The sequence below is a fragment of the Medicago sativa genome, chromosome 8 (assembly GCF_051527215.1).
Source record: "Medicago sativa cultivar Bolivia chromosome 8, Bolivia_mono, whole genome shotgun sequence".
Classification (NCBI taxonomy): domain Eukaryota; kingdom Viridiplantae; phylum Streptophyta; class Magnoliopsida; order Fabales; family Fabaceae; genus Medicago; species Medicago sativa.
The window spans coordinates 15,387,463-15,398,826 of NC_140756.1; the positions used below are offsets into that span (position 1 = coordinate 15,387,463).

Below are 11,364 nucleotides of genomic sequence, written 5' to 3' on the forward strand. Positions count from 1 at the left end.
CATCCCTGCTCACATGTCAATATCTGGACCGTCAATCTACTTCTAAAGGGCTCAGACACCCTCCAGAAGGGCTTAGGCGCCCTCGCGAAGGGCCGCTGAAGCTTAGGCGTGTCCCTCCCAGGACGCGACCTCAGCAACCTCCTAGAAGCTTCTACAAGCCTGTGAAAAGACTTAAGACCCATCTTGCTTGGGGCTTAAGTCACGCGAAAACATGCCCATAAAGGGATATAAATACCCTACTTGAGATCATCTTCAAGGCATCACTTAAACATACTAAATCCAAGTTTCTAATATTGTACCCACTGCAAGTACAATACATATGAGCCACGATTTTCCATCCAACCAATTGAATATCATGAAAACTTGGCATCTAGCTTTAAATTGATTCCCACTAGTAGACAGTGAGACTGATCCTCCGAATTAATTGATCGTTAAGTCAAATATTGAGTTTTAAAAAGAAATTAATAGAGAAATATCCATAGACATACAATTTGACATTACTTTGCAAGGGATGTCCTTTTTGATATATTATGGCAGACAGGAGTATCAATGAAGAAAGAGACGTCTGTGAATTTCTTGATTGACCCACTAGACGGAAGATCAACACGTAGGCCAGTGGGTGTTATGATGTACGAATGGGTAGGAGGAAAACATTTATGTGTGGACTTGACTAAGGTTTCACGACTTATGGGATTAAGGGTCGTGACTTTTACAGTAGGACAAGCAATCCTAAAACTAAAAGTCACGTCCAACAAAGTGGACAAATATGAGAAATAGTGTTCTAATCAGTATATTTTCATACCATTTGCATTTGACACTTGGTTTCCCAGCATCAAAGGTTGTTGACGTTCTATATAGAGTTCAAATGGTCATGTATAACAATATCATGTCTCAAAAGTTCATAAACGTTGTGTTTTCGATAATTGATTTTGTCATCTAAAAAGGATTAGTGATGCAATTTATTATCCATTTGTCTTCCATTTATGTGTAATTATAATGTTACATACATATTATTTGTTTACATTCTATACCTTATAAACATAACATTTAAAAGCAATTTGTATTTTGTAATTATTTTCTCCCAACATAGATGAAAAATAAACTAGATTATAAATACTATTATTTGTATGATGTCACACGTGGTTTATGTGTCCAAATAACATCCAACTTTTATGTCAATGCTTTGAGGGATTACTCTACACTCTTCCTTTAATACATACTTGTAACATAAACTACAACAGATGTGAGACATGCGTGCTCCATGTTCACCTAGTAAACATGTTAACATTAACATAGTACTTTCTTACCTAGTCAAATGCAAATTTCACCACTTCATTTTCTTCACACAACCAAGCACAAAACTGTAACACCACATTTCAAACAACCCCATTTCAATATAGAAGAAAGTAATATTTGTTCTCTTGAGTTTGACCTAACTCTTCAAGATTGTTTTGATTTTTCTCATGTTTATAATCTTCTTTTAAAGAGATAGACGAAATAACAATAACCTTAGTCATAACATTTGATGTTTTTATTTAGTGAATTATAACTTGTAGACTTTTTTTCTTAATTTTTAATATATATATATATATATATATATATATATATATATATATATTTCTTGATATTTTTATTTGGTGAGCTATGACTTCTAGAACTTTTTCTTAATTTTTAATAATATATTATTACTATAGTATATTTCTTTATTTATAGATTTCCCTCTTTGATCTATACATAAAAATCATACTCATTAATATGTTCACATTAAAAGTATATAAGGATTGATAATATTTTTTGCTTCTTCTGACTGTATGGGAGAGATCTTGTGTTTTTTAATTGGTGAAAAGAGATTTTCTGATTCTATAATGAATTCGATGAAATTCAAATAACAATTTCATTTTTTTTTACTTGATTAAATAATAATTTCATATCCTTCTAACAAGACAAAAATAATAATATTTTAATGCGGATTCCTTATTTAGAAGCCATGTGAACGTAAGATTACAAATTTACCCATAAGTCATTTTACTTGCTTTTTTGCACGCGTTTGACATCGTTAAGGGTAATTTTGTCGGACAAGTGTCAAGTGGTAACTCACCTTCCTACGTCGGTTACATTCACATGTATTTATATTGAAAAATGATATTTTGACAACCATTTTTTGACAACTTTTGGACAACTTTCTCTCTCATACTCACATGATATTGTTATCCTCTCTCTTCCTTTTTCTCTCTCCATTGTTTTTGACCAATAAAAAGTGAGAAAAACAAGGTTGTCAACAAAGTTGTCATCAAATGATGGCAAAATATCATTACTCATTTATATTTGATTTGATTGACTAAGTACATCAATATTTGATTTGATTGGCTAAGTACATCAATTTGGTAACTTATAAAATGTATTTATAACTTAGCACACATACAAGCATTTCTTAGAATATACATCCATTTATAATACTCCATGAATTACATGTATGCCTAATTCAAATCACATACTCCATAATTGAAGAACACTGATTTTAAGTCACCTTTTAAATATAAATGAAACAATAAAGCATAAACAATGAAATGTAATGTTTGCTAATGAATTTCGGCCAAATATGTCTGCCTTTGAGTATAGAGGAGTTGTGATACCGTTTTATCAGTGAAAAATAAATATATTTTACATATAACTTATATTTAAAGACTGCATCCATATTACAACAATATTCCTGAATTATATTATGAGAGGCTTGGTCTCCCATAACAAACATTTGGACCAAAAGTTCGTTGAAATAAACGCAATGATATAGTCTCATTGGTTTCACTCATTCGTCACTGCTCACATGCCAATACCTATAAGCCACATCCAACACATATGATATCGATATTTGACAAAATTTAGAGTAACTTTTAAGCATAATTCTATCGTATATCACATGAAACAATTCTCCATCCTACCGTTTAAATACCATGAAAACTCAATATCTAAATTTAAATGAGCTCTATGTAGTGGATAAAGAAACCTATAGAGAAATGTTTGTGAACTCTGTCTAGTATCTAACTTTAAATGAGCTCTGTCTGGTCATTAAATCAAATATTGAGTTCTATAAAGAAACTTATATAGTAATGTTCGTGAACATACAACTTGACAATTCATACCATATAATCGTATCATTGAAAAGCAATTTGTATTTTATAACAATTTTATCTCACCTTAGATGAAAAAGAGAAATTATATTTACGGTATACAATTATTTTAAGACAACATTATCTCATACTTACATCGTATTCTTACTTTATTCATCTTTCTCTCTATGGTTTTTTTAAAAGAAGGAGAAAAAAAAAAAAGTTATCCTAAAAATGACCGTATAAACATAACTTCTAGATGGAAAATATACTACACCATAAGTACAGTATTTTGTATGATGTCACATGTGTTTTATGTGTCCTAATAATAACATCCAAGTTCTATGTCGATACTTTGAAAGATCAATCTAGACTCTCCTTTAATACATACACTATGTGGCACGTGTGTTCCATGCTGACCAAAGCAGTACAAGTACTAGTAGACATTAACATTAACATAGTTCTACTTTCTTACCAAGTCAAATACAAATTTCACAACTTTATTTTCATCAAACAACCAAGGATAAAACCGTAAAATCACCTAATCACCCACCCCATTTCAATGCAAAAAGAAAAGTAAAAAAAACAATAATGCATATATAAGACACAACTCTCACACCAAACACAAAAAAAAACCATTTCCATTTCCAAACAAAATCAACCATTGTTCAATTCAATCTTCTGCAATTTTTTTTTCAATTGGGTATAATATAACAAAGTTTCAACCTTTTTTCAAGAGAGATAAAAAAGATGTGTGGTGGAGCTATTATCTCCGACTTCATTCCAGCTGCGGCGGCGGTGGGTGGTTCCCGCCGTGTCACGGCGGATATCCTCTGGCCGAATTTGAGGAGGAAACCAAGTTCAAGGAAACCTTTTTTGCTTGACGATGATTTCGAGGCTGGGTTCAGAGAGTTTAAGGATGATTCTGATTTCGATGAAGACGAGGATGAAGATGATGATGAAGGGTTGTTGGTCGGTGTCAAAGGTTTCACCTTTGGTTCCAATAAGAACAGCAAATCTTCTAAGTCCTTTGTTCGTGGTAACTGTTTTTTGATTATTAATCTTTTTTATTTTTGGCTGAATTTAATTTGTTTTGGTTTTAATTGTTCACATGCATTTGTTATTTTGATGGCCCACATTTTATTATGTTTTTAGTTGATGGAAAAATTATTTTTTTAATTAAAAAAATTTAATTTTGCCAAATTTAAGGAACTATTGAGATTTTTTAGTATGATTTATGATTTTGTGGGTGGTTATTTTTATTTATGTGATTTAATTTTATAGGGTTTGTATTGAACATGAAATTTTATTGATGGTTTTTTAGATCTTGAAAATTTCTTGAGTTTTTTTTTATTTTTTTATTTTTTGCTTTGTGATTTATTTTTCTGGTTGATTGAAAAGATGATTGATCCTTTGTATTTTTTTAATGTAATTTTTGTGGATTGGTGTTTATGAGCTTTGAATGATTTTTCAGATCCAATTTAGATTGGTAATTAAAAGAAAAAGATCCAATTTAGATTGGTTGTAATTATTGGAATGATTTTATAGATCCAATTGAAGTTGGTTTAAGTTGCTTGTTAATTATTAAATTATCATAAATAAAGTTAGTTTAAGTTGCTTGTGAGTAATTGTTAAATTATCATAAATGAAGTTGGTTTAAGTTGCTTGTTAATTAATTGTTAAATTATCATAAATAAAGTTGGTTTAAGTTGCTTGTTAATTGTTAAATTATCATAAATAAAGTTGTAACCTTCAATTTTTCTTGGGTTTTTGGTGTTAATATTGTTTTTTTTTTGTTCAGTCAAGTTGAACTTTCCTCTATTTTGCTGGTTGATAAAAAACATGTTTGTTCCTTTGGCTTTGGCTGATTTTTATTTATTTTTTACTTATAGTTCATAACCAATCACCACATGTGTTCAGTAATTCATTTCCACGCGATTTTTGAACTAATTTCGTGTTATTTAACTACGTGCTTTGACTTCAATTTTGTAATAGTGATTGTTGTATATTTGCATGAATTGGTGATCATTACATGTTTGATTAACCTATCATTATGGTGATCTAATGGAACTAGTCTTTGTTTAATTGATCTTAACTTTTAAAAATTTGAGGACCATAATTGAACTTTTATTGTCTGTTTGATTAATTGTAAACAAATTGTTCATAAGTCGGTAGTGATTTGGTGTTTGTTACATTAAATTTTGCTAGTCTTTTGCTTCTGTTTTGGTTATAAATCAAACATGCTTGTAATGTTTTGGTTATAAATCAAACATGCATGTAATGAGATAAACAATGTTTCCTGCTCCAAATTGCTCATTAATAATCCATATAAAATTAAAACGGTTGATGTAATTTCATCGTATTATATTGTTATTATTTATACTAACTAACTTTGAATGTGTTGTAGGATCAAGTGCTGCAAAACCTGTTGCTTTGAATTCAAACAAGCTAGCTGAAAAGGATTCGAAGAGAAAGAGGAAGAATCAGTATAGGGGTATCCGTCAACGTCCATGGGGAAAATGGGCAGCTGAGATCCGTGACCCAAGGAAAGGAGTCCGTGTCTGGCTCGGAACTTTCAACACTGCTGAAGAAGCTGCAAGAGCTTATGATGCTGAAGCTAGGAGAATCCGTGGCAAGAAAGCCAAGGTGAATTTCCCTGAAGAGGCTCCAGTTGCTTCCTCAAAACGTCTCAAGAAAAGTCCTGAGACGCAGCTGTTGAATGAAAATCTGAACTCTTTAAAGCCAAACGGAAACCAAATGTTCAATTTCGGCGAAAATATGGAGAACTACTTTTCTCCTATGGATCAAGTGGAACAGAAACCATTGGTTAACAACCAGTATGCTGACATCGGAGCCTTCTCTGGAAACGGAGTGCAACTTACATCTGCTGATGTTAATGCTTATTTCAGTTCAGAGCATTCAAGCAATTCATTTGATTATTCTGATCTATGCTGGGGCGAACAAGGTCCAAAAACACCTGAGATTTCGTCTGTGTTTTCTGCTGCTGCTCCTATGGAAGGCGAATCTCAGACGAATATGCTGTCTGACAACACTCAGGATATGCTGCCTATGCAAAATGATTCTGCAAAGACCCTCTCTGAGGAGCTTGCAGATATCGAATCCCAGCTGAAGTTCTTCGAGAACGATAACTGGAGTGATGCTTCATTGGCTGCTTTGCTTGGTGGAGACACAACTCAGGATGGTGGAAACACAATGAACCTCTGGAACTTCGATGACCTGCCTTCCATCGCAGGCGATGTTTTCTAAACAACGTCACCTGGCCGGTTATGTAAATAAAGCTACAAGTTAGTAACTTTTATTTTACATTCGGTTTTGGTTTCGTTAATTTTGTTTCTTTAAGGTGGATAGTTGTTTAACCATACTATGAACTATTTTCAGGATTGTTGGTTTTTTTTATATTGTTGATGGAATCAGAACAAGAAGTTACCAGCTTTAAGTAAAGCGTGGAGTTTTATTTTCTTGTGGCCAATAAATTATTTATAGGTTCTTAGGTAATCAATCCTTTTGTCTTGTCAAAAACCTTTTGAGGATTGTTAAGTTTGATGTTTATAAGGTTTATGTTTATGGATGATATAATTGTAAACTTGGTTGTTTTTCATTATGACAATTTTATCATGACTGACAAATTTTCTCCCTTTGTTTGGTGGGGATGATTTCATATATCACATGAATGATTTTGCTTTATGGTGTGGTTGTGAAATAATTATCCTTGAATCATATGAGTATAGATGATTTAGAGTTTTAGACATTTAGCATGATGAAATCTAACTTTCATTAAAATAATGTGTAGTTTTTGAATTCTTGACTATGTCTGCAGAGATTTTGATGTAATATATATGATCAATATTTTTGAACCGTTTCTTTTTCATCCTATGAGTTTCTCATGTGCCCTACGCAGTTAGGATTTTAGAATCCAAACTGCATAAAAACCCCATAAAACATCTAACATGTTATTTCGGATTTTAGAATTCGAATAAGGCGCGCGAGAATCTTATAGGAGAGGAAAAGTAATGACCTATTTTTTGACCCTTGTACAAAAAAAAATTGATACTTTGACCCAAGTTGTCAATTATCTTGCTTGCAAGTAAAATTTAAGCCTATAAATCATGATTTCATAGAACCAGGGACAGTATTGAACTATTGATAAATTTAATTACGTGTTCATTGTATAAGTGTTTATGTATAAATTATTTTTATAATAAAAGATAAAATCAAATTAATTTTTGTGTAAGTAATAAGTTGTCGACATAAATTTTCTAGGAGAACTTATTGGCATAAGTTGAGAACAACTTGTGAGAATATCTTATATACTATTTCTATGAGCTCTCACAATCAATCTGAGTGTTAATGATAATAGATAAGTTAAAATCAGTCAATTTAAACAGACTTCAATATCACAAGATTTGGAATGTTGTGTTTATTGTCACTGTTTTTTAGCTTCATGATGGTTCTTTTGCTAGCTTTTGTTCTGCATAACTTCTTTTTAATAAGAGTAGAAGATAAATCTAGCAAAGAGGAAATTTAAATTTAACTTCCCAACACTATTCCTGCAACCCTTAAAAAAACACTATTTCTACCCATTATCTGTCCCATATATCTAATTAGTAGTGTGGTTTTAATTTTTATAATTTCTAATTTAGTTTACATAGAGCTTGTCGGGTAGCACTTAGGTAACATTGGTGATATTGGTAAACCACAATGTCACAAGTGTATAAAAAGAACTTTGTGAAAGAGAAGAAAACCACTTGTGACATTGTGGTTGATCAATGTCACCAACCACATTATCACCCAAGTGCTATCCAGAGTTTGTCACCATCATTGACATGTTCCTATAACTTCTTTTTTTTTTTCATGAAGTTCTTTTTTAATAATAAGTTTTCTTTAATAAAGGAAACCACGATTTATTTCAATAGAGACTGAGTGAGCAACGGTAAGACATAGTTTAACCGACAATGTTGATATTTTATAGACTGAACACTTTCACTCGGGCTTGATCTCGGAACTTTAGAATTGTGTGTGTAAGTTTCAGTAGTATTTGCCGCTTCGTCTCTCATGACAAAAAAATAAAAGAAGCTTAGTGAGTAATACAACTTGACATACAACGAAAATAGAGAAATGATATTTAAACATACATATATTTTGTGACAATTTAGACAACTATTTCACACTCACATGACGTGTCTATCATCTCTTCATTTTTCTCTTTCTAATGTTTTAACCAATAAAACAAATTGTCACTAAAATTGTCATATAAAAATCATTACTTTTTTCCTAATTGAAGAGCACGGTCCTATTTGGCTGCACCTGTTTTCACCCTCTATGTAGGACCAACTCAAAAGTTTTCACCCCTATGTATGTTATGACAAAGTCCAACCATGCAAAGAATTCGCAATAAAATATGTCATTGTCAAAGGTAATATAGAGACTGTATAACAACCGAGAAAAGTAAAAAGAAGCACAGAAAAATGGTAAAATCAAACTTCAGCTCGAGAATTTCATTTTAGGTCTCTTTGATGTCTCCCAGGCCCCAAAAAGAATTGGGAGATAATTCCCATATTGTTTTTTTAGTTTTAACACCTTTGCTAAATAACTTATAAAGTAATGGTAGAGACTTGAGTTTTTAGAGTGTGTTCCTCCCCAAAGTTTCAGATTTGATTCTTCATATGTTAATTTCAAAGGAGTAGTTTAGTATGTTAAAAAAAAAAAACTTTTGAAGTTGTATTTTTCAGCACAGAGAAATATTGAGGAGACCTAAAAAGAAAAACTTTCCATGATCTTCCTCAAAAGTGAAGAGAAGAAAGGATTCGCGATGATGAATTGCGATAAAACGAAAGGAATCAAGGGTAAAAAACACTTTTCAATCAAGAAAGAGTGAAGAACAACGTTCTACATCAATGGAGGATGAAGAACAATGAAGTCGCAACCAAAAACGGTTGGAAGAAAAAATAGTTTAGGATCATAGAGCAAAGGAAACTGATACCATATTATGAGTGAATGAAACAATAATTCAATATTGAGAATACAATTGCTATTTATATATAAGTGAAGTTCTATTCTAGCTTACTATACAAGCAAGAAGTAACTACACAAGATTGCTATATACTCCAAGATTTAGAATTGTTTTATTCGTTATCCCCTACATTTGTTACTATAATTGTAAGAAATTAGGATAGTCTGACACATCGTAGAAAATAGTCCATCAAAGTTATCTAAAAAATGAAAAGTGTTGTCGGCTCCAACATTTAGGCATGTCCAAGTTACGAAGTTTAGATAACAATGGAGAGTGTGACACATAGTAATACTAGAATTCATCTAGATGGTGTTTATTTCTAGGGAAATGTTAACTTGTGCCATCAAGGCACAAGTTAATGATTCAAAATAGAAATATTCTATTGTAGTTAATGCATTTGACTTTAATTTTTTTACTTCTCAATAATTGAATGCACAAAATTTAAAAAAATGTTTTCATTTTTAGGTTACTTAACATGTGCCCTGTGGGCACAAGTTAATATGACCCTTATTTCTATAAAATTAGTAATTAAAAAAAGAAAGAAAGAATGAAAGATATTTTGCTTTGGATTCAACAAAAAAGAATATAGTAGTATTTTGCTTTTGATGAATGACAATTAAGGACAACCGAAATGATTCTCTCAAGATTTTTTTTCCTTTCATGTTTCTCGATTGTTATCAATCTCATCGTTGAATGAAAATGACGAGACGAATTATTGATATAAAAAATGATAGTAAGGGGACGACGACGCTTGTTTCAAGTTTACGAAATATAATCTTGGAAATAATTTTTTATGGAAATATAAGGATTAAGATTTTATTCCATGTTTACTGAGAAAATGTGTTTGGTTAGTGTTTAAAATATTTCTGGAAATGACTGATAAAACGATATTTATGGATAGTAAATGATTTTATTCTCACCTTCATGGAAATTTTATTCCTCCTAATTTCCTCAGTAACAAAACAACATTTTCAGGAAACTTCTATTCTGAGGAATAAAATTTTAAAAACTTGAAACAAACATAAGAATATATCTTTCATACTATCATATTTCCATGAATCTTCAAATATGATTTGAAACAAACGTCCCCTAAATAAATTTGATGGCGGAATTGGTAACAATTGAGAGACATAGATGAAAAAAAATTGAGATGATTAGTTTCCATGAACAACATAGTAAAAATGTAAAACAATGGTAGAGACTCTTGTGATTGCCGTATGTGTCGGGTCACAAGTGACACCATCAGCTGCAGTCGGGTTTAACATATGGATCAAGATTATCTACTTGAAAAACGAACTGAAAAATAGTGTAAAGATTGTTACTATTAATAATATGAATATCAATGATAAGATCTCCACTTTATATAATTGCAAAATTTGAATAGAGAGAATCCATTTTCTAAGCACCCATATAAATTAGGTTAAATGTATACTGGATTTCTCAAAATTACACTTGAGTATAATCATAAATACTAGATCTTTTACCCGGGCGGAAAATGGAGAAGCTAATATATTGTGATATGATCCATTACATAGATAATAAAAGAATTAAGAACATACAATGGTTGTTCACACATTTTGGAAAATCTCCTTATACACTACATTTGAAGTGGTGTTAATACAGTCCTCATTGTCATCTGTTAATAATATTTTTAGGACATTATAAATGTAGTAGACAAAAGCAAAATTTTATAGTACAATCCCAACTTATAATTTTAATGTCATAATTTTAAATAGAACTATAAAAGCAGATTGTGCAATTGATTCAAAATATTTTTAGCAACATTGAGCAGCAATCCATAATTTTTTAACGAAAGAGATTTTGACAAAAACATCACACAAATTATAAATTACTGAAACAAAGCAAATGTATTTTGATTCCTATCAGTTCTGTATGTAAGTTTAAAATATTTGTCATGATTCTATATTTATGTCATTTATATTGTGCACTTAGTTTTAATGATAATTTTCCTTGTAAATTATCATACGTCAACTATTCTACTGTAAATCATCCTACCACTGCTTGTTATAGTAATATGTTTAACTCCCAAAACAACTAACATGATTATGGCCGAATAAATTAGATTGATGGTAAGTTGAATAACTTATACATAAACTATATAAGAATAGGAGAATGAAAAAATCCAAAACAATTAGATATGACAGAATCAAATTTGCATAAATTGTAAATCCCTTTCTAGTAGTAAAATTTGTTGCTTGTTAAAAT

The 11,364-nt window shown here is 31.0% G+C and overlaps 1 protein-coding gene across 2 annotated transcripts; it reads left to right on the forward strand.

The window, feature by feature from the left end:
• The first annotated feature begins 3,734 nt into the window (after positions 1-3,734).
• On the forward strand, positions 3,735-6,812 carry LOC146897283 (ethylene-responsive transcription factor RAP2-2). 2 transcript variants are annotated; one of them, XM_085732112.1, is made up of 3 exons: positions 3,735-4,146; positions 5,515-6,412; positions 6,507-6,812. In XM_085732112.1, exons 1-2 carry the CDS (start codon positions 3,858-3,860, stop codon positions 6,372-6,374), a joined length of 1,149 nt encoding a protein of 382 aa, XP_085588238.1. In that variant the 5' UTR covers positions 3,735-3,857; the 3' UTR covers positions 6,375-6,412; positions 6,507-6,812. The 2 variants fall into 2 exon arrangements, with proteins under 2 accessions (XP_085588238.1, XP_085588237.1); XM_085732111.1 differs by having other exon boundaries at positions 5,515-6,812.
• The last annotated feature ends 4,552 nt before the right edge of the window (positions 6,813-11,364 follow it).